General features: G+C 49.0%; 3 protein-coding genes and 1 long non-coding RNA gene across 6 annotated transcripts in view; 1 reads left to right on the top strand and 3 right to left on the bottom strand.

Annotated features, from left to right (window-relative positions):
• Positions 1-5,885: 5,885 nt before the first annotated feature.
• Positions 5,886-8,727, bottom strand: HOXA1 (homeobox A1). The gene is made up of 2 exons (XM_004484802.3): positions 7,840-8,727; positions 5,886-7,389 (listed from the first exon to the last, which is right to left on the bottom strand). The coding sequence occupies exons 1-2, from the start codon at positions 8,495-8,497 to the stop codon at positions 7,034-7,036; spliced, it is 1,014 nt and encodes a 337-aa protein (XP_004484859.2). The 5' UTR covers positions 8,498-8,727; the 3' UTR covers positions 5,886-7,033.
• LOC111762248 (uncharacterized) lies at positions 8,695-12,705 on the top strand. Its single transcript, XR_002795412.2, has 2 exons — positions 8,695-8,962; positions 12,266-12,705. It is a non-coding gene; the product is annotated as an uncharacterized lncRNA (long non-coding RNA).
• A 12-nt stretch (positions 12,706-12,717) lies between these two features.
• Positions 12,718-17,464, bottom strand: HOXA2 (homeobox A2). The gene is made up of 2 exons (XM_004484803.5): positions 14,557-17,464; positions 12,718-13,911 (listed from the first exon to the last, which is right to left on the bottom strand). Exons 1-2 carry the CDS (start codon positions 15,047-15,049, stop codon positions 13,172-13,174), a joined length of 1,233 nt encoding a protein of 410 aa, XP_004484860.1. The 5' UTR covers positions 15,050-17,464; the 3' UTR covers positions 12,718-13,171.
• A 1,922-nt stretch (positions 17,465-19,386) lies between these two features.
• Positions 19,387-22,366, bottom strand: part of HOXA3 (homeobox A3) — a 32,683-nt gene continuing 29,703 nt past the window's right edge. For all 3 annotated transcript variants that reach the window (XM_058296853.1, XM_058296852.1, XM_058296854.1), the window contains one exon: positions 19,387-21,079. In XM_058296853.1, the coding sequence (XP_058152836.1) occupies positions 20,280-21,079 (800 nt within the window). In that variant the 3' untranslated portion in view covers positions 19,387-20,279. The remainder of the gene's footprint in view (positions 21,080-22,366) is intronic.

Below are 22,366 nucleotides of genomic sequence, written 5' to 3'. Positions count from 1 at the left end.
AAGGCCTTGACCTCAAGAAGGTTAAGATCTAGCTGAGGTACCAAGACTAGCACATATGAAAAGCCTAGTTCACAATCCCAGTCAGGCATGTGTTTCAAAAAGCTTCCCCCTTTAAAATTAGCGTTCTGAGAAGGGCAGCGCAGGAAGAGTAGGAAGGAGTACAGGAAACTTCTTTCTGAAGCAAGGCAGATTTGACTGCAAATGAAGAGAAAATATTCCAGAAATAAGGCAAGGATGTTTCCCACGCACTAGTGGGCTCTCTAGGAACATTCAGTATTTGGAAATTTCTACCTATCACACCTGCTACCACTTAAAATAATTAAGTTGAATTAGAAGGAGAATGATCACGTTACTCAAGTTAAGTACATTTTGAAGAAATCTCTGAGGGACTGAGACAGGCAGGGAGTCAAGTCTTCCTTCCCCCTTTCAAATCTTAAAAAGATGGACTAGGCAGGTAGGCCTCCCCACCTGGGCTTCTTCCCAAGAAGAGGAATTGTTTTCTCGGCCTTCATTCTGGAGTCGCGCGGAATGGAAACCACGAGGCCCTCACCAGAATGAGACAAGCAAGGAAGTCGCACCTTTCAGGTTCTGCCACTTCCAGTAGCGCCTGGGAAAGCAGGGCAATGTTGGCGGGGAGCGGGGGGGGGGGGGGGGGGGGGTTGGAAACGCGAGGCCTACGGGTCCCCTGGGACAAAGCTGGGCTCTACGCAACCTCAGGGGATGTGCCCCAATTTATTTCCTTCGGTCAGCCAACACACCTCAGGGTTTGGGCAGGGAAAGCAGGCGCCAGGCCAGCCCTCAGGCCGCGACGCGACGCCTGCGCAAACGGCAGGGCCCCGGATGCGTCTCCCTTCACCCCCCGCGCGGCCTCTAGCGGGCCCCGGGTCAACCCGGGGCGGAAGCTGTGTACTCGAAGACGGCCCGCATGTTGCTTCCCTCGCGCTCTGCGAGGATCCCGGGAGGGATGAGAAAGGAAGCGGCGGCGTTTGGTGAAGAATTCGAAGAAAACAGGCAGGGGCGCCAAGAAAAGATAGCCGTCTTAACTTGGCGTCGGTGCTTCCCCCCGTCCCCACGCGGCCGCCGAAGGCTGCATGGCATCCCTTTCAGCCAGTGGTACCAGCACGGCCGCCACGAAGCAGGCATTGATCCCGAAACAGCGCTGTCAGGGCCGGAGTTCCTGAGGCAGCGGCTGCTGGAGCGACCTGATCGCCCGAGCCAAGCTCTTCCCGAGGCTCCGCGGAGCTGCCCCCCGTACGTCCTGAAAGAAGGTTCCCATTTGTTCCTCAGAATGGAAAATTCCCGTCCATACTTCCCAGGCCGTATTTGCTGATATTTCAGGGAAGAGAAGTCCCCACCACTTTAAATCATTATTTTTTGGATTTCCGTTATGGTATTGTAGTGATTTTTTTTTTTTAAATGAAGCAGGTTATATTTGTAAAATGTCCAGCGCGGCTAAAAACTATCCCAAGTTTTTAAAAAAACGGGGGGGGGGGGGGGGGCGGAGAGCGGGGGCGGGATTCAATACTTTTCCTTTATTTCTGTTGCAAGTACTTGAGTTTTTTTTCCCTAACCAATTGACCACCCAAGCCTAAGATGATAATGCAAAAACACTCTGATTTCTATAGATTAGCCTTGACTAGACAGTTTACACATTTTAAATAAAAGTAAAGTTTAATGAGCTGTTTCAAAAATGTAGGCATATGTTTAGTATCTGCAAATGTTGAAAAATAAGCTTTGGTCTTTTCATTTATTTCCAACAGATATAAATAAAGAATATTTTGTAATTGGGATTTGGAGTTGGCAAAAACGTTTACAGGCTAGCCCTTATGAAAAGGAGTTATTTGACTGATACTTGATTTGCAGTTCTACAATTCAAGGTTAGCTAAATTTGATGGCAGCTCAGCTCTTCAAACCCGGACAGCCATAGCTGTCCATTTGGACAGCAGGTTCCACTGAGATCAATGGGACCTACCATTGTCAGAAGAATGTGGAAAGCTGTGTTGCAAGGAAACTCTGTATTAATGTTTTGGGCTTGGTGTTTGTGTTTGTGTCTTAGGTACATGAATGACGCATGGAGAGAACTAAGAAATATGGACCAGAATAATTAAGGAGAGGAGAAAAGATTCAGGGTTAGGACCCCTCCTGGAACTTATCTTGCATAACTAAGCCCTTCCTAACTGACACCTTTTGACAATTTAATGGAGGTGCAACTTGGATGCAGGCAGTTTGTCTTTCACTTATTCCAACCTAGTCTAGTTTAAAAGAATTTTTACAAGTTAAATTTTACCTGCTTTCTCTATTTCTATATCTTAGAACACATGTCTTTAAAGGAAAGTAGCCTAGCATTCATTATTCAAACAAGATGGAAGAAACATTAAACTAGGAGGTTATTTCAAGGATCCAGTATCCAAAGTCTCAAAATCAAGGACTGGACTTGGTGGGGGCCAGTAAACCAAAAGTGGAAAAAAGTAAACAAATAAGGAGCAAGTGGGTACAAAAAATCAAATCAGGATCTGAGTTCTTGACTCAGTTTCTAAGCCTTCTGGGTTTTATATAGGGAGAGTACTAACAGTGTGTCTCAGTCAAATTAATTCATCTCTGGGTGGATTGCCTTCCTGATCCATTAAATGAGAGAAGTTGGGTAGATGGGCCTCTACGAATGCAGTTCATTTAGGTACAGTGAGTTCTAAGCCAGGGCTTTTGTGAGCTCTCAGATATGGAGGCACAAAGTAGATTTATCTACAGGAGAGTCAGGAAAGTTAGCCATCCAGTGAGTAGCTTATCAGATAGGGACATGCTATCTTGAATTCTTGTGTGTATTGAAAAAGCTATAGCATTTCTAAGAGTGAGAGAGATATTTTACAGTCCCATTCAAAATGAAGAAAGATGCTGTTCATGCACCAATTTTGAAATTTTAAAACAGAAGGGTTGCCTGTCTTTCAAAATAGTAAAGACTCAAAGTCAAGAGCTTCTGCTTCAAGAATGATTATTCTTAAGAAACATGAACAGTGATGACCGTTTTCCATAGGCGTGCTCAGCCATCAGAAAAGCTTCATAAATCCCTATTTAGTATGCATTTATGCAGTGATTACATGAACTTTGACCTCTGAAGAGCTGTAGCAATTAGCTTCAGTGTCTAGCAGCTTCTTCCTGCCATTCCCCACTGGCTTCCTAGACTCTTCTTTTTTCGTCTTTCAGTAGTTCATGCAGTAGGAGGTTGTAAAATTTTAAAGTTGGCTTTCCACCTGAGTTATTTACTTTTGCACAAGCCAGTTCCTGCTACCTTTCCCTCCCCATCCTGTCTGAACAACCATCTCAGATGGATATTGGGGCTCTAGTGGTTGATGTTACTCAAACACAAATGGATTTCAAGTCAATCTTGCCCTGTACTTTGGCAAAAAAGATAAACTAATGGCCAAAAGAGTTTCATTTCATAGCTTGGGGCATCTCAATAAAATCGTATATCTTCTGTCAGGCTAACTTAACGTTTTTTAAATATTCAATGTTATTTATTGTAAGTAAAATGAAACCTAGTGGATTTTCAGAAAGCTGGAGCAGGGGGCAGGAAAAGGGCAGCTGGAAGCTTCCAAAAAAAGATAAAACACCAAGAGGGAGAGGAAAGTGTTTTAAGTTTCTAGTAAACACTGTTTAGCAAAAGAATAATAGGAAAGTTGCCCCTTTCCCAAAGAGGGATGGAACTATAATTGTTGCCTTTAGCAGAGAGCTCAGATAAACCGCTGGGACTCATTCTACAGTGACCCATCACTGCATTCATCTCTTCTTGAACTTTCGGTGAACCTGAGATTAAACAGGGGTGAGCGGCTAAGCAGTTTGTTGTTAGCAGCCTTTTCAACAACCCTTTCAGACTGAGTAAATATTGATCGGTTTGAATCTGATTGCCCCAGAGGAAAACACCACCGCATCTGAATAGCTTCCAAAAGTAAACTTCAGTGCCACAGCAAGATCTCAATTCAGCCTAGATTGGGGACACCCCACATTTCAAGAGTATGTTGGATCAAGGCGGGGGTAGCAAGGAAAAAGCATTTGAAAACTGGAATTTTATCTCGCAGTTATCCCAGGTCCCTAATTGAGCTTCTTCTCCTTTTTAAAATTATCAGTAAAATTTTAATTTCTGTTTCCCTCTTTATGTTGTTTCAAATACCATTACTGTCATTTTTCAAGGTGTTCACTGTTCTCCTCAGAGACCAACAGAAAAAAAAAGACCTTGAAATCGGATGTGTTAAGCGCCTTTGATTTAATCGATTGGGACAGCTAAAAAGATACAAATGTTTTCCTTGTTGAAAGGTATATTAATGCTTCCTAAATGCATTGCTTGTTAACTGATTTATTCCATGACCTAGAGAAGGTTTAGGATGTTTGCCATAATTTACCGTTCTCCTCTCAGCTACATTAAAACCAGCACCTTGAAGATTGGAATCTCCGGGATTCCAGCCAGTCGGTCCCTGCTTTTAGATATTGAAATCTCAGCAGTGGCATGCAAATTACACTTTAGCACATTAAAGTATTTGGAAATCAGCCATCTGTTTTGCTTTGTGGCCTTACACTAATAAACAAAAGATAGAGTATAAGGCCAGGCGGGGGAATGAAAGAAAGAGTTAGCCGTCTTTGATGTTCTTCTGTATCCACTTGAATTTTTTAGAGGCATCCTCAGCATCCAGCAGCCAAGGGGGAGGGTGCCTGTGCCCTTGATATGGCCGCAGCAACTTAGCCTGCAGAGTCCAGGCTTGCTGCCTTTGACAGGGAAGTGCAGGAAATCTCACTGGTGCTCTAGGATGCCTGCAAACTCCAAAGTTTTGTAGGGTCCCCATCCTGTCCTTTTGTAGAACACCCTTTGGCGAGGAAGGAAGTCGTATGTCTGTATTTGTCTGTGATGCTGTAAATTTTCTGCTCTACTTTTGGAACTAAATTAGAGCCCCAAAAATGTGTGAAAGTAAAGGAAAAGTAGTAAGGGGTCTGAAGGAGAGCACTTGGAATGCTTTCATTTGCTTGGCTTCCTCTGAGAGCAGACAGATGCCAGAGTTGAAGCAATCTGGAAATTGAAAAACGGGGGGAGTGAGGGGGCAAGTTCACCTGGAAGAAACTGTTGAGCCCAGAAAAGAGACTAAAAACTTTTTCTGGGTTATTTGGTATGAAATTAGAACTGTGGATCCACTACAGTCACAATGGTTATGAAATCAAAGTTGAATCTGAAAGAAATGAGACAACCCAGAGATGGAAAGAGGGAGCAGCAGAAAGGGATGGATGTTGACAAGAGGAATGGGGGAGGGGTACAAGGGTTCACTGAAAAGAGACCACAATCAATTTAAAGGGTGGAATATATTGGAACATTGCATGGCAATACAGAAAGAAGACAGGTGGAATGAGGACCCCATCCTTACAACAGCATTATACTGGAGCTAATTAAATGAGAATTGCTTAGTTCTTGGTTCACTGATGTGAAGAAAGACTGACTGAAGACAGTTTCAACTTTTGAAGGGGGGTTCTGTTTATATATATGTCAACAGTCAGTTGGAGGTGAAAAGGTTAGCACTTGACCCAGGAAGTATCCATGTTTGTTTCAGAAATAGAGCTGCTTCTTAAATTTCCTCACCATTCTTTATCATTATAAATTTTGATTATAATAAAGAAGCAGTTGTTATTTTAAAGAAAGCCGACCTATTAAATAGACATCGGTAAGGTGTCATACCAGAATCTAGTGAAATTACACTCATGGAGACGCTTCAGCTACATGAAAATGGAAAGCATTCACTTTTATTAAAGAAAAGGCCCACTTCTCAGAAAATGTATACTTTCTCCCCTTCCCCCAACTTTGTAGGAATCAAGAAATTATATCCCAGCCAAATACAATGACACTTAAGCATACCTGAAACTTGAATATATTTTATTAACAGACATCTTAAGACCCGTAAACTCTGCTCTGGACCACATCACTCCAGGATCTCAGAGCTATTCATGATTGTACAGAAAGTAGGGAAATCATAGGCTCACAAAAGATAACTGATAGAACTCAGTGTGGTACTTCAGGAACATCAAAACATTGTGCGACATGCAAAAGACTATTCACGAATCACACAAAATATACATTCATTGTGCCATCCATCACATAACAATTGAGCTGAAAATATATCATATTCAGCTATAGTAACTGTGGAAGGAAGAAGCTGGCTTGAATGATACCTTTAGGTTCAGAATAATTCAGCACAAAATTTAAATGGAAGGTGACCAGGAAGTAAGAAAGGGGTAGGGAGGGGAAAAGAATACAGGAAGCTGGGTTTCTGAACCTTGTGCTCTGCAGACCTTCTTAACTCACTGAGAGAACAAATTGAGGCTACCCTCTGAGGCATCTGATTTGATTTCAGTGAGGGAATTTATTCTTTTACCTATAATCACTTATAAAAATTGTACCAGCTTTGAGAGGTTGCCCACCCTGTTTGAGTTACTTAAACTAAACATTTCTAGAAAATCTGTATAAAGATATATCTCTCAAAGTATTTACAACCAGCAAACTCACACACATGAAACAATTAAATTAAGGGATGAATTGTGTAAACACACTCATAGTGCATCTATTCTTCATGAGCTCCTGGATTCGTTCCTCTCTTTCCTACTTTTAAGGTCAGGGTAGGGGACAACTGTAAAGATAACGATAGATAAAAGATGAGAGGCCTTCCTCTAGCATGTTTCTGCTGGCAAAGGGGACTACTTTCCAAAAAACATTTGAAAGGAACAGTAGGTTCCTGGAAATATTCTTAAAAGAGGGGAGGGATTTTAGGGGCCATCAGAAAATTGATGCTGGAACCCCACCTGCATTAAGGACTTAATCTCCCACCAAGTCTCTGGTCCAGAATTCTCTGGAAACACATTAACCTGGCCAGGAGCTCCCCAGATTGGATCAGAAAGGACGAGAGAGACTGTAAATGGAAAGGAAGATAAGCTAAGAATGTGCTTTGAGTAAAAGGTCCCAGCCCAAGCAGAAGCCTGGACTGTGGAGGCTTAGGTTAGGGCTTCCGCCTCAGTGAGAGGTAGTCAGAGTGTCTGAGGTAGAAGATCCCGGGGAGGGAACGCAGGGAGAGGAGCTTGATTTCTCCGAAGATTCCTCGGCCTTCTCGTCGCTTCCCGGAGGGGTAGCCGGAGAGATGGGCAAGAGGCCTTCCTTCTCTCGCTTCTTCTGCTTCATCCGGCGGTTTTGGAACCAGATCTTCACCTGGGTCTCATTGAGCTGCAGGGATGCAGCGATTTCCACCCTGCGGGCACGCGTCAGGTACTTGTTGAAGTGGAACTCCTTCTCCAGCTCGGTCAGCTGCTTGGTGGTGAAGTTGGTACGCACCGCACTGGGTTGACCCACGTAGCCGTATTCTCCAACCTTCCCTGTGGACAGGGTGTGAAGTGATAAAGGAAAAAGGCAAAAAATTTTATATTGGTATGAGGAACATTTATCTCTTACATGTTTCAGAGCAACATTCAGGTAAAGGGAGATCAAGAACTCAACACAAGGGTGAGTGATGAAGTGCAAAGTGTTAACCTGAAGTCAAACATTAGCGTAGTCAGAAGGGTGATTAATGAAGCCTGGAGATATTCGCAGAATACCCCCGCCTTCCTACTTCCAAATCCTCTAAAAACCGGCCCCCTTGGAAACACGTGTTCTAGAAGCTCTTTTGCCCCAACACATCTGGGCAATTTCCCCACGCCCTACAACACTTGCAGCTAGCAAGAACTTTTTTAAAAAATCATTATTAATTTTCCTTGGAAACTGAACATAGCAGCTCCTCCCAGAATCATCAAAGAGCATCCACCGGCCGGGAGTAAATGAGAACTGACCTGTTTTGGGAGGGTTTCTTTTGACTTTCATCCAGTCAAAGGTCTGAGCTGGAGAAGATGTCTCCGACGCAGGGGAGCGACAGGCTTCTTGGTGGCTGGCGTGGAGAGGGGACAAGGAGTTATTATACGTGGCCAGTGCCAGGTTCTGATGCTCTTGTCCATATGAGTGGTGAATGTACTGAGGCGAGCCCATCGCGCCCCCGGCATAACCCTGGTGGTGGTGGTGATGCTGGACCATGGAAGATGAGAGATTTCCAGAGTAAACAGCGGGAGCGCACGGGGGGTACCCACCACTTACGTCTGCTTCCTGATTTAACGCGTAGGGACTGTAAGGCGCGCCGAAGTTCTGAGCGCCATAACTTGGGCCACAATTCGAGTGAGAGTAGGACACTCCCAGGTTCCCAGGAGTCTGGTAGGCGGCTGGCTGGGAGTGGTGGTGGTGGTGGTGGTGGTGGTGGTGGTGGTGGGGAGGACTAATCTGCACACCCCTGCCCACTAAGAAGCGGTCGTCGCCGCCGCAGCTGTTGGCACTGACTGCGCACGACTGGAAAGTTGTAATCCCATGGTCGGAGGGGTAGGCTCTCGCTGAGCAGGTTCCCGAGTCGCCTGCGCTGAGAATGGGGTATTCCAGAAAGGAGCTCATTCTTGCATTGTCCATCTGTCACTGAGTGACCCGGTCCTGCGAAGCCCTGGGTGACCGTGCCAACTTTCTCACTTCCTCCATGGGGCCGAAGAAGAAAAATGATATCAATGTACAGTGCGCAAGACAGGGGGCGGAGGGCGGAGGGCTCCAGGGAGGGGCACGTGACTATGCCAGCCAATGGCTGAGCCTCCTGCGAAAGTTTGCCAACTCCGGCGGTGATGGATCACCGTTTCAGTGGCATTTAAATCCCCGGCGCTCCTCCGTCTGGGTGACGCGCAGTCGCCCCCCCAGGCAGCCCAGGCGGCCGCAGCAGCGGCGGTGGCAGCAACCGCCCATTCGGAGCACTGGGGAGAAGAGAAGCAGAGGCTGCCTTCTGCGCGTGCCCGACTCCGCTCTTCCCCCGCCCCCGCGGGAAGTGGGGGCTGAGGGCATCCCTCGCCTCCGCCCCCTCTCCGCTGTGCACAGATGAACTGGCATGAGGTGAGAAGGGCAGAGGGCTGTCCGCGCTCTTGGGTGAGAAGTAAGGGGGCAGGAGCTCGCTGGGCAGCCGCAGGTACACTGGCTTAGGCAGGAGCGCGCCGAATGGAAGGCCGGCGCGAGCCCCGCATTCCTGGGTCGCTTTTACTGCACAGTCCCTGCTCTGGGACCGTGGGGCGACGAGTGCAGAGAACCACCGGCCCTGCGAGCTCGGAGCGGAGAGGGAAGGGCGCAGAGGGCTGGCTGAGAGGAATCCGGATGGGTGTGGAGGGGCGAGCTCAAAAAAAGAAATTTCCCTCCTCCACGGAGGGTCCGCGGAAGCGCCCTTCCCACCCCCCTGCTCGGTTACCATTAGCATGGCAATGAGGAGCGTCTGTAATTTGAGAGTCCTGGAACCTAGCTGGCGGGCAAAGGCCTTAGGTGACCAGGCTCTTCTCCGCCCTCTCTCTCCCCTCGCTCTCCGCCCCTTTCTCCTCCCCACTCAGCTTTGCTCCAGGAACCCTCCCGGAGCCAGAGCAACTCCGCTGCTGGATTTTGAGGGGTAGGAGGCGGGGGCGAGAGATGACGCTAGCGGACGTGGCCAGCGTAGGGGCCGGGCCGCGCTGCAGGCCATCTGCCGGGTCCCCAGGACCCAGGAGCCTGTGCGCTCCGGGGGGGAGGGGAGGGCTCAAAGGGCCAAACCACAGCTCCAACAGAGTATGCTCAACGACTTTGTGTTACGAATGGGAGAACCTCCTCCAACACCCGCCCCGCATACACACCCACACGCATTCTACTGCACTGCACGTCTGGAGTGGGAATCGGGGCTGGCAGGTGGGAGGGGTGGTGGACAGATGGCTGATGGTGGACGGGACCCTTTCCTCTTCCCTAACGAACCTCCTCCCCTTTCTAACTTACTGTCTAGCTGCTTATTGTGAGTCGTCAAGTCTTTCCCTAGAGAGCACGGGCAAATCTGAGCATCATCCCGAGCCAGAGGTCCTGGTCTCCGTCATCCTTATCCTACGCTGATACTGATGGGGTCGTTAATTGCTATTTACTATTAGGTTTCGCGTCAACCCTGCGCTTGTAGAGAGAAAAGGCCAAACAGAGGCCGAGAATTGATGCATTCTTAGGTGGAAGAAATTCAGAGCTCAGCCAAGAAGCTTTGCAGCCAGTGTCCTATAGATTTTGCTCAAACCGTTTTCACAACATTGAATCTGACAGATGAAAATTATTGTGAGGATTGTATGTGGGTTTGAGATTCCTACTCCTCGCCTACCTCCCCTCCCCTAGTTAGAACAACCAAATTTTGCTTGAGATAGACATATTTCCGCTGTATCAGGCTACCTTTAGGTTTCTGTGTTTTATTCTCCCACTTAGAGGCTCCCCCCAGACCTGTCACCCCAAGAGGGAAATCCCGTGCAGATATTTCACCCTGGACTCTCTCAGTAGGAAAAAAAATTTATTTATTTTTTTATTTTTGCCCCAAACACTTCCTTTGGAATCTATTTTTCTGTGACCTTTGACCTATCCTCAAGCATGGTTAAGAGGGAGCAAGGATAGGAAAGCTCATCCCTACCCCAGTTTCAGTTCCTGGGGACCCCCTTCCTGGAAAAGGGAAAAGTCAAGGAGGCTTTCCTGGAAACAGCTTCCTTGTGGTTCCAGGCCTTCGGCGGAATAGGAAGCGAAGGGGATCCTGCGAGGGAGGGGTTGGGGGTGGAGGAGTCCATACTGGCAGTGTGGCGAACTGCTCTCATCGGTACGTTCTCCCCGCCACCCCCAAGCCCATTCCGGTACCTTTCTTGGCCTCGTCGGCCCAGATTTGCGTGACCCCCCTCGGCCGCAGAGCGCCCGCCACAAAGCCGCCCCGGACCTCAGCCGTGCGCCCTCCTCGCTAACTCCCGGCTTCTGCGCTCCTCTCCCTCCACCTCTCTTCTTCTCTTCTAGTCTCTTTTCAGGGACAGCCTGGGTGGGGTGTCTTTCTTGGGGTCGAATGCATGCACTCGCACACAGGCCCGCAGACACTCCGGCTGGCGACCGTCCGTCTACCCGCAGGCCGGCTCTCGCGGCTGAGCCGGCTCTGCCTGAGTGTGTCCGCGAGCGCAGCTCTCCCGGGCGGCTCACAAAGGCAGCCTCCTCTGCGCTCGAGCCCGTAGGCTTCCGTAGCTCGATGCCTTCCCCATCCCACCCCCACCCCACCCCCACCCCCACCCAGAAATCCTGGGGCCCATTAGTCGGTGAAGGAGATGCTTGGCCGGCTGGGCTTGCAGGCCAAAGCCCCGTCAAGCTAACGTCTTTTTAAACGCCCAGGGCAAGTGGATGAAAAGGCGAGCTTGGTTACGATGAAAATAATCGCCTGCAAGGGGCTCGCTGGGCTCAAAGCGCCTCTTTCAAGGCTGAAAAGGGAAGGAGCCAGGAGAACACAGAACGCCGCCGAGTCCCGGAGCTGTTCATGGCATCCGCGGCTCAGCCAAGCTGTTGTTTTAAAAGAGCAATAAAAATGAATTATGACTAAACGCCCTCTAACTTAATGCTTTCGGACGGGAATCCCCGGCAACTACGTAAGAGGATTTTTATTTGTGCATGTGTTCCTGCAATTGATCTCTTTGATGACATTCTCATTCATAGAAAGCGTTTGATTTATGAGCGTAGGACGAGTCGCACCCAGCAGCCGCGCAGCCCTGGCCGGGGCTGGGCTGCCCTGCTCCGCGCTGAGCCAGGGGCCAGAAATCGGCCACGGTCCCCTCCACGCCTCCGCCGCTGCCGGGATTTAGGGGGTGAAGGTGAAAGGGAAGGTGGGGAGTAAACCCATGTAGAAAGATCGCGATTTCATTGTCACTTCCAAGCCTTTACAGTTAAGAGCCGGGTTCGTAAATCAACCCGCCCCGCACACATGTTGCTTACACACTGGGTTTTCTCACGGTAAGTAAGTAGCTATCAGAACATTGCTCAGAAAGGGAAAAATAAATATGGGAGACATAAGAAAGGGGGGTGGGAAGAACAGAACAACCCAATAACACATCCTAGATCACATTTTATTGATATTTCATTTAAAGTGCTTTTCTCTCTCTCTCTAAACTAGGTTAATTTATAACCTAGGATGAAGGAACACTCCATTTTAAATCTCACTAACCTGACTTCCAAGCTTTAATGATCCATTATTTGCAATGTAAACAGGTTTAAGAATGAAATATTGATTTTTCTGACCCCCCCCCCCCAAAGAATAATAGAATGACTGAACCAGAGGATTGGAAAAATGAATTGCATTTTCCATCTAGTAATGATTTTTTGTTTTATTTTTGTTTTGTTTTTTTTTCTATTTTTTAGGTCTGTTTGCCTGGACTCGTCAACACCTGGGAATCGACCACACTGAAAATGTGCGGGGATTTGTGGGGGAGGGGTGGAACATAGATGTTTGAAACAAACGTGTAAAAATAAATGAAATGTTGATAACTTAGTTAATGACCTAGAGACTGGTAGCTTGTTCAGGAACCTCCACATTCCTGAGTGGGGGATTTCTGTAGGCACTTTATTTCTCCAGTTTCAAAAGCTTCGGCTTGGCCCGAATTAGGGGCTGTCCGATCCTGTTTCTATTACCCATTCAAATCTATGGCTTGAACCTCTGCACTGAAAAATCAAGTCTATTCTCTTAAAAAACAAACAAACAAAAAACCACACTTCTCAGAAGCCCAGGTCAATTTCTGGCTTGCTTTCTTGTTGCTATTAATGAAAACTTTGAATATTCCCTCTTAATAAATATATTAAAATTGAAAAAGAAGTTAAAGTGTGACCAGAATTTTATTTACTAAGTTAAACTAAAAGAAGATAAAGAAAGAGGGGGGATTGGAAAGCTATTTGTAGCAAAGGAGAATTTATTCTACCAAAAATACGCTTGACAATGCATCCTAATGTAATACAAAAATAAAAAGAAAGTGAAGATACAATTATATGATCACTTTCTTGCAGGCCTCATGTATTGCTTTCAGGAAATCACATAAAGGATGATTGAACTAAATTTAAAACAACTAAAACTCCAAAGTGATCTGTATAAGATGGCTCTGACACTGGGTTCCCGAGGGGAATCACCGAACAGAAAATCCTCGACATTTAAAGGAGGAATGGGGTGGGTTGAGAAGAAAATAAAATAAAAATCAACACCCAGAATAAAAGAAGGCAAAACCACCTGGTCAAAGGGGCTTTTGTTTTGTGATGTTTTGTTTTGCTTTAATGTTTTTAGTAATTCAGATGCTGCAAGTCGATTGTGGTGAGTGTGTCTGTAAAAAAGTCAAAGCTGTCAGCTGAAATATCTACGGGACTGTCGAGGGAACCTGGTAAACTGGGCGAGACTGCATCTGAAAGTTGCAGGCAGGAATCTGTGGAGAAAACGTTAAAGTCCTGCAAAGAGGGGACCTCGAGGGCCTCGGGACTGTCATTGTTTAGGCCAGCGCCACAGTTCTGGCCCATTGTTGACAAGCAGTTAGGAACAGTGGGTGACTGGTGCTGAAAATGTTTCAGATTTTTCTCATTGCTGGTTAAAGGCGAAACAGGGAAACTTTGGGAGTCGCCATTGTGTCCATTGGGAGCCTGCTGCTGAGAGAGGGCGTTTTGTTGAAAAGTGTAACCTTCCCTCTCCAGAAGGGCCCCAGAGACGCTGAGGGCTTGCTCAAAGAGTGACTTCTCTTCCTCATCCTCCTCCACTTTCTCAGAGTCCTCAAGGCTTTTAAATTTCCCCTCACTGTTTTGGTTCTCCTTGCACTGGGTCTGCCTTTTGTGCTTCATCCTCCGGTTCTGAAACCACACTTTCACTTGTCTTTCAGTCAAATCCAGTAGCGCTGCAATCTCCACCCTTCGGGGTCTGCAAAGATACTTGTTGAAATGAAATTCTTTTTCCAGCTCCAAAAGCTGCGTGTTGGTGTAAGCAGTTCTCAGGCGCCTGGAGCCCCCGCCGCTGCCATCGGCGATTTCCAGGGATTCTGCAGAAAGGGAAACCAACAAGAGACACACGCACAGTTGGAGGTGGAAGGGTCTAAGCGGGGTTATTCCACTGGATAATAAATATAGCAGAAAAAAATCAACTGCAACAAAATGGCCGCCCCTGGATGCAGTAGAGCTATTGTGCTGCCTTTCCTGGGAGTCCAGCCCGGGGAGACCCCATCTCCTTCACCTCCACCAAATCCCTGTAGCTCCCCCAACCTCTCCATCCGGGAGCAAACTTTATATTAGCCACACCACAATTTATAATTAATGCATCAGCTGCTTAGCTGAGCAAGAGCGATCTATCACTCTTCATTACTGTCAAAAAGCCAAACTCTAGGACAAGGAGACAAGAGGAGGTCAGTTCCAACTCAAATAAATCATCCCACATTACACAAGTTAGGGAAAGTTCCCCCCCTTCCTGAAAAAAAAAAATACATATATGTCTTATTACGGAGCACTAGATCCCTTCTCTCTCCAGCAAACCCACTCCTGAGCCCACAGGGACAGGGAAAAAGCAGCCAAGCATCTCTCCCTCTCCCCCTTCTCCCCCAGCCCACGCTCCCCTCCCCCCATAACCGCTCTGGGGCAGCCCGGAGGGGGAAGAAGTTCCCGGGGACCTGGGGCCAAGTCTTTGGACTGACCTTTGTGGCTGAGGCAGGCAGGGCCGGTGGTGGCGGTGGAGGCCGAGGCGGGAGGCAGCGCAGTTTTCTTGGCCGCCTTCTTCTCCTTCATCCAGGGGTACTCGGGCGGCTGCAGGGCGCCAGCGGGCACAGGGCTGCCGCGGCTGCCCGCGGGGCTCGGCTTGGGGCGGCCGCCTGCGCCGTGGCGAGGGTGACTGCCCGGGTTCAGGCTGGGAATGGTCTGCTCAAAAGGAGGAGGAATCAGTGTCGAGTGTGAAAGCGTCGAGGTCTTGATTGATGAACTTTGAAATGTATCAGCGACAGGGGGAAAAGATGTCAGGCACTCAGCGAGCGACGGCTGGCTATTGATAAAACCAATCTCTCGCTCAAATTCGTAATTCATGGCCTTCTCCTTGGAGCCCCCTCGGAGAAAAAGTTCCCTCTTCTGGAGGGGCTTTGGGGGGGCAAGGCCCAGGAAAAAGGCGAGCGCGGAGGAAATAAAAAAATCTATCATAGAAGATCGCTGCTGGGGTGTTTTTTTTCTAATTCACTGATTACAGCCGTATGGGGACCGCGCTACTATTAAACTATTGAATTCATGGAGACAAGGTTGAAATTGGACCGAATTGGCTGTCACATGATTGCTTCTGCCCAATGACAATTTGGGCTTTAATCAAAAGAAGCCACTGTCTGTTTGATTGATCCAAAAAAGTCGGGAAGGAACGCCTCATTGGGGGCCAGCGAGGCTTTATTTACACTTTTTTCAGGGCAAAAATACATATATGTGGGTGGGGATGCCCGTGAGTGCCGTGGGGGCGACGGTTCCTGCCAGCTTCCTGATCAGCGGGGATCGGGTGTGCGCGCCTGGGAGTGTGTGTGAGTGTGTGAGTGTGTGCGAGTGTGAGCCTGCTGCCTGGTCCCGCCGGCGGCTGCCCTCTGCCTCCCCCGCACACTCCGCGTATTGTTTGGGACTGTCGGGAAGACGCCTCGCACCTCACAAATCATTTAAGCACCTCAGTCTGACGCCTGCAGTCATTAACAAAGTAATCCATTAATCTTCAAAGTTTTGACACCCGTGGGCCCCGCATCCCAGCCACATAAGTTCTGCGAAGGCTGGTGGAAGGAGCAGAGAGAGAAAGGAGATGAGAGAGGGAAAGGAAAGAGGTAGGGAGGGAAGGAAAGATGGAGAGAGAGAGAAAAAAGAGAGAGAGGAAAGAAAAGAGAGACTCCTTTTTGGGTTTCCCCCTCCTTTTCTTCCCTTTTTCTCTCCACCTTCTCTAAGCCAGTTCCTGGATCTCAGAACTGATTGCTCGCTCTCACTCGGTTTTCCTCCCTCTGTTTTCCCTTCTCTTCCTCTTCTCCCCTCTCCCCCTCCCTCTCTCTTCTGTCCCCCTCTCTTCCTCCCACCCCCGGCTCCTGCAGCCCCTTGCCCCCCTCCCTCCATTGCCCAGCCCGGAGTCCGCGCCCCCGGGCCCCAGCCGCCAGCCCATTGTTAGCCCAGCTCTTCCTCGGCAGCTTTGCATCTGGCTCCGGAGGGAAGCGGAAAACAGGAGGCGGCGGCTCTCGAAGCTTCCCGACCTTCCTGCGCCATCAACTTCTCAGGAGAGGCTGGAGAAAGATAGATGTATGTGCCAAGCGAGACAACAGCCCCAGGTCCAAGTGTCCAAACCCCTGTAGCCAGGGCGTCCGCCAGCCAAAGAAATGCCGCCCGGAGCAGGGGCGTGCGGCTCCTGGCATTCTGGGTTTCATACCCGTAGGGCTCGGGTGCGGTGAGTATTTCCGATTTCCAGGAAGTCTGTTGGAAGTTAGCAGCAGGGAGGGAGAAGACGCTTGCTCCTCTTTCTTTTCCCTTCTCCTTGCCCTTGTCGCTCTGGTTGGGGGTAAGGTTGGTTGAGACTCAGCGAGTGCTCCCCACAGTCCGAACTGCCTCCCGCATCTTCCCGCTCCTTGGGCACTGGGGATGTTTGCACCCGCGTTCTCTTGCTGGAAACAGCACCGTGAGGGAGAGAGGGCGACCCCGGAATATGAAGGTTCTCTTTCTCATTCACTTTCTCTCTTTTTCCAATTCAGAGGCTTGAGACTGAGTGCATCTTGGACGATGCTGGAGGGTTCAAAAGATAACACACCTTTAGGTACGAAATAATAACTTTTTAAAAATCCACCAAGCCAGAAATAGAGGGGGAGGCTGGGAAAGAGATCTGAAGGGACCTCTTTTCCCCCAGACCCTGAGGATGGTGATTCCTTTTGCTTCCTTTGAAATGGACCAAGTGATCAGACTCCCCCAGGCCGGCAGGCAGGCATCGGTGGCAGGAAAATAAATCATTCTGATGGCCAGGGAGAGAGAGGTTGGAGGGGGAGAGAAATCTACGTTGAAAACAAGGAAGGCCGACCAAGGAGCAAGGCCAGGACTCCATCTCTGGGGCCGTCATCAGAGAGGGTTTAGGTTGGAAATTAGATATGAAGTAGCCTTGGTTAGTTTACTAGCCCAGAGCATCATCTTACAGGTAGAGATGCTATTTTGGAAAATGTGAGGTTTTTCAGTTTTCTTGCTTTTATTCCAAACAAAGCTCTGAAGGAAGTCTGGGCGCGATCAATCTTGCTCACCAAAAGCCTTGACAGCTTCTGGCCCTTAAGAACACATTTCAGCTTCGAGCTCTTTCCAAGATCAAATGTGGCTGAGCAAAGAGGCGAGCAGGAAACGCAAGTAAACAAGGAAAACTGGTCTTTTAAAGATATTTTTTAGACGCAGAAAGGGTTAGAGGGGTGCTTTTAGCAAAGATGCTTTGCGTACTCTGGGATGGTGGCCTTTAGCATTTGCTTTTACCATAAAATATTGAGTGGTTAAGAGAAGGAGGCGCAGGGGAGAGGGAGAGTGCAGCCCCAGCATCGAGGAGGCTTTGTCAGGGGCTGCGTGGGTGAAAGCTTTTGCTGGATTCAGAGGCTTTAATTCAAATACCATCTGGGAGAAAACTCTTTTCTCTGACCACTCAACACTGACATCTTCCCTAAATCTATTACTTTAACTCGGGAGATATTTTTAATAAGATTTCCTTTTCTGGGAAGCTGGGGGTGAGATCGATATTTTTTCTGTGAAAGCCAAAATGAATGTCTCAGTGGGCAAAATATGGAAAATCGTATTCGAATCTCATTTAAAAATTTCCACCCGAGAAAAAGAGGACGCCTCCAAACCTTTCCTCTCTCAGCTAAAGGGTAAATTTTATAAATGGGATCCTCCCGGTGGATCTCTTTCTCCAGAGACACTGCTCCTTACTTAAATTTTCCAGGTAATTTTATACACTTCTATAAAACGGCTATTTGAAAGAAGACTCCTGTGTTGCTCAGCGTGGGCAACCCAAAAGGCAGAAGCTCCATTTCTCACCAAGACTGGCTTCCCAGCCTCTGCATTTCTGAGGTGCTCGCCATATTTGGGCAGGGAGGCTGGGGGGGGGGGGGGGGAGAGACAGACCCACCTCTTCTCACAGCCCAAATTCTCTCTCTCTGTCTCTCACACATCAAAAGGCCAGGACAGACCTGGAGAAGCACCTCTGATTGTGAAATATCCACTTCTCTACAGCCGCCTGGCTTTGTATCCTTCTAGCCTTTTTCTTTTCCCTAAAATGTGAGAAGGTTCCCTAAATGTGGCCTCTGTGGACCCAGTAGATATCCAGAAGTGGCTCCGGTGCCTGTTTCTAAGAATCATCCGAGGGAGCTTCTCAGGGGATAGAGGCCATGATGATGGATATTTTGAATTGCAAACAAAATGGCGACATTTTCCACCTCCGCCTCTGAAAGATACAATTCAGGGAGAAAGGGGGTGTTTATTTCTCCCGTCAGATGCTCCTGATATCCAGACTCCAGTTGCTCCACATTTCCAGCTGACAGTGCTGATGGGGATGCAGGTCTGAGGTTTGCATTTCCTGAATTTGGTTCCTTCTCCGGACAATTCTTTAATCTGAAGATGAAAATATTTCCTTACACTGTTCTGTCTTTGCCTCTGTTGACCAGTCTGAAGACAACCCTATCTTAAATCCAGAAGTGGAAATATAATATTTAGCTTCTGTAGCATCAAATGAAAGAGGTACTTAGAAAATTGCATTTTATTAGAAATATACCGATCTCCTTTCTCTTTCTTCTTCCCCTGGGGCCATAAAAGGGAAGTGAGAAGGGTAGAAAGAGGAAATAAATACACGAACGCCAAATACTAAATTCCGGGAGGAAGCTGATGCTGGGATTCAGGCAGTACTGGGAAAGGCTCAGGGCGGCTCTCCAAGCTCAGTCCCTCTTTTGCTGGCGGCCTAAGTGAGCCCTAGTCCCTTCCGAACTGCCTCGCTCTCAGTGGCGATTTTATGACGGATTTTCCCCCTCCGGGTGCGATAATGGACTGCAAAGCACACGCGGAGGAGTTCAATTGCTCACGCAAAGCGCCCGGCATCTCCGCGCGGTTGGCAACTCCGCGGGTTAAGGCGAAGGCTGGTGGGCTTTGAACGCGGAGGAGAGGACCGCCCTGCTTTATTCCCCAGCCGGGCAGCGTGGGCACCTGTGCGTCCCCCGCCGCGCCTCGGGACCCGCTGCCTTTGTTACTGCGCTTTACCGCGCTCCGCAGCCTCTGTGCCCTCAACCGGCCTCGGCGGCAGCTGGGAACCAGACAGCCCAGTGCGCCCGCCGCCCGGCGTTTCCAGGGCCGCCGCCGGCGGGAGCTGGAGCCGCCTTCCCCAAGAATTCGCTGCGCTCCCGGGCGAGCCGCCCGGCCAGGCCCCGCTCCGTGGCCGGCTCGAGGGCCTGCAGGGCTGCCTCCGCCTGAATTCCACGCAGACCCCCATCTTCGGCTAAGGAACCCTCTGAACACGGATATTATTCAGAATAAAAACTTTATTTTTTTTTGTTTTGTTTCTCAGAACGTGAGCAGCAAGGAATGTAGAACTCTGAAAACATCTAGTATTTTTCGCCTTTACAGATTCTTTCAGTTTCGCCGGATGTTACAAACCTAAATCGCTGTTTTCAAAATCTGGATCCTCTCTGGTTTTATTGCATCATTACCGGTTTTATAAAGGAATATTTCCCTTTCAAATACTTTTTTCTATGTACGCCAATACACCATTGAACAAAAGGCCCAAGAAACCTTCTGAACAATCAGGGTACAGAATTTCTTTAATATAAATACGAACGGATGGGGATAAATAATATTTAAAACTTATTCAATGCTTGCAAAAAAAATATAAATAAATCTGACTGTTCACCAGCATACACACACGGAAAGACGTACACTTAGTCATCCTTGCACAGGGAGTCCCTGTTTCAAAGCGCCTTTGATTTTTTTCTCGCTCATAAGAAGTGCAATTAAAAAAAACTAAAAAAAAAAAAGTAATCGCTTCCCCTCGGGAGCCATAATGTACGAACAAATTCACATTGAAGAACTCGGCTAGAAAATTTGTTCATATACCCTGTTTCTGATCAAAGATTGGAGAAGGAAAAAGGTGCAGGGCCAGCGGCCCAGCGAGGGGAGGGAGGAGATAAATATCGCTATTGATACTGACAGCCATTCCAGCAACCAAGATTGCTACGTCACATAAACTATAAAAACGCATTACCAAAGAAAACAAAATGGGGTGGGGGTAGTAGAAAGGGGGGGCGGAGAGGGAAAGGGAGGGGCAGAAAGACCTTTAAACCAAAAAAAAAAAAAAAAAAAAAGTAACCGTAGAGGAAAGGTGAGGGTACTCTCCTGGCACGCAGCCCCGAGCCCACCATCACAGGTGGGTGAGCTTGGGCGCTTCCTGAATTCTTCCCTGAGAAGGATGGTGGGCGGTAAGGTCCGTGTAGGTGGGATGCGGCTCCCCGGGCCCGTGGTGGTGGCCGCTACCCAGCGGCCCGGCGCCCGCGTAGTCCACGGCGGCTGAGGCGGCATGGGGGAGGTGAGTCAGGCCAAAGAGGGCCGACCCGGAGTTGCTCATGGGCTCCACATAGCTGCCCCCCACGAAGACGGGGCTTCCCTGTAAGTGTGGGGTCCCATAGCTGCCGTTGCCCTGCAGGCCATGCGCGTGCGGGTCATAGTCGGGGGTGCCCCCCGTGCCCGGCCCCGCCGCGGTGTAGCGCTTCTGTGGAGGCGGCGGGGGCGCGCAGCTGGGCAGGGCCGCGGGATAGGAGGCGGGGGGCAGCCCGTAGGCGCCTTGCGGGGGCTTGGAGAAGGGCGGGGGTGACTGGGGCTCGTACGGGACGCTGTTGACCAGCGAATGCATAGAGTTCAGATAGCCGCCGGCGCCCGGCGGCACGGGGCTGCGACTAGGAGACTGGCCCCCCGACGACGTCAGCATCCCTTTGCCCTTCTGATCCTTCTTGTACTTCATGCGGCGGTTCTGGAACCATATCTTGATCTGGCGCTCAGTGAGGTTCAGCAGGTTGGCCATCTCCACGCGGCGCGGCCGACACAGATAACGGTTGAAGTGGAACTCCTTTTCCAACTCCACCAGCTGCGCGCTGGTGTAGGCCGTGCGCGCCCGCTTGGACGACGCCTGCCCGGGTGGGCTCTTGTCACCGGCGCAGCTCTCACCTATGAAAGACAGAGGAGAGAGGAAAGTGTCAGGGACTCTCCAGGGCCACACCCAGCCCCTGAACCAGCCCGGCCCCTCTATGCTACAGTCCCCAAAGATCCATCTGGCAGAGCTCAGTGTGGGGGAAAAACAACAAGGTGCTATCTATCTTCTTTCCTGGTAGGGGAAATAGTGTGGGTAGCCAGCCCCTTGTCCAATCAGCTAATCATAGATCAAGTGGGAAGGGACAGAAAAACAGAATCCTCAAATTGTCCTCCTGATCTGTGTTTCCTTCCTGGAGTTATTGCTCTCTGTTCCTCATTTTCTGGTCTTTTGGGCCTATCAGACTACAAACTCCCTGTGGGCAAGTCTCACCATCTTCATTCCCTTCACAATAACTGTAATGTGGGACACTAAATATAGAATCAATAAACCTTCTTTTTCTCAGTCACTATTTGTTTGTTTATATCAACCCACAGGAGATGACCAGTGTTGAAAACCCAAACTGGAAGGACTTCTTTGCCCAAAGGATAAGACCCATACCATTGAAGATATCCTTCTTTAGCAGCCCCTTAATGCTGGGCCCCTTTAGGGTTGCCCATGCCATCAAGCAGCCTGGTCCAGCTTTGCCCACTAACCTTGGGTCCTCTCCTTTCTGGCTCCCCAAACATTGGCTCTGGAGGGCCCAGATTCTCAAGCTCAAGGCAGAGCACTAGCTGCCAGAGAAGGCAAGGACAAAGGTAACCAATATACTGGGAAGCCTAAGGCCAAGGCCTTTCCTCCACTAGAAAGTCTAGTTCCAAGAGACCCATGTGGTTCCCATTAGGATGACAGACCCACATCCCCCTCCCCTAGATCTTGGACTGTTTTATTATACTAAGTCTGAGTAAGTTCTTTCCTGAGGTAAGGCAGTCACTCCATCTGCTGGAGCAAAAATAGGCCCTGATTATAGGCAAAGCATTCTGACTTAGAGGATGGTTAAGGTGTGGAGAGAATGCCACTGTCTCATTAGAATGGAGAAGCTGTGATGCAAGACAGTCAACATATTTCAGATTGGTTCTGACTAGGGGTCTAACTCCAAGAGTGGAACAAGAAGCGATCCTTACCTCACCAGGCCCTACAAGCCCTTGGAGAGACCACAGAGATACCTATCAAGCTCCTCTCAGGGTTTCTGGCCCACAGAAGCCTGGCACCTCTAATTGCCAGGACCCTAGAATCCTTCTGGGGGGTGGCAGTGAATTCCAAGAAAGGCTGCAGCACTCTCAGTGCTGGCTGTGGCTGGAGGTGGCTTGGGGGGCGTGAACCCA

This window comes from Dasypus novemcinctus, chromosome 5, assembly GCF_030445035.2.
Source record: "Dasypus novemcinctus isolate mDasNov1 chromosome 5, mDasNov1.1.hap2, whole genome shotgun sequence".
NCBI lineage: Eukaryota > Metazoa > Chordata > Mammalia > Cingulata > Dasypodidae > Dasypus > Dasypus novemcinctus.
This window is presented reverse-complemented; position numbering and strand designations above follow the sequence as displayed.

Bases quoted from the DNA above. Each gene is read 5' to 3' on its own strand.
- HOXA1 (XM_004484802.3), bottom strand. From the start codon at position 8,497: ATGGACAATGCAAGAATGAGCTCCTTTCTGGAATACCCCATTCTCAGC. The intron at 7,390-7,839 runs GTCAGTTCTCAT...CCCTGTCCACAG, and splicing joins AAGAAACCCTCCCAAAACAG to GGAAGGTTGGAGAATACGGC.
- HOXA2 (XM_004484803.5), bottom strand. From the start codon at position 15,049: ATGATAGATTTTTTTATTTCCTCCGCGCTCGCCTTTTTCCTGGGCCTT. The intron at 13,912-14,556 runs GTCAGTCCAAAG...CCCTTTCTGCAG, and splicing joins TGCCTGCCTCAGCCACAAAG to AATCCCTGGAAATCGCCGAT.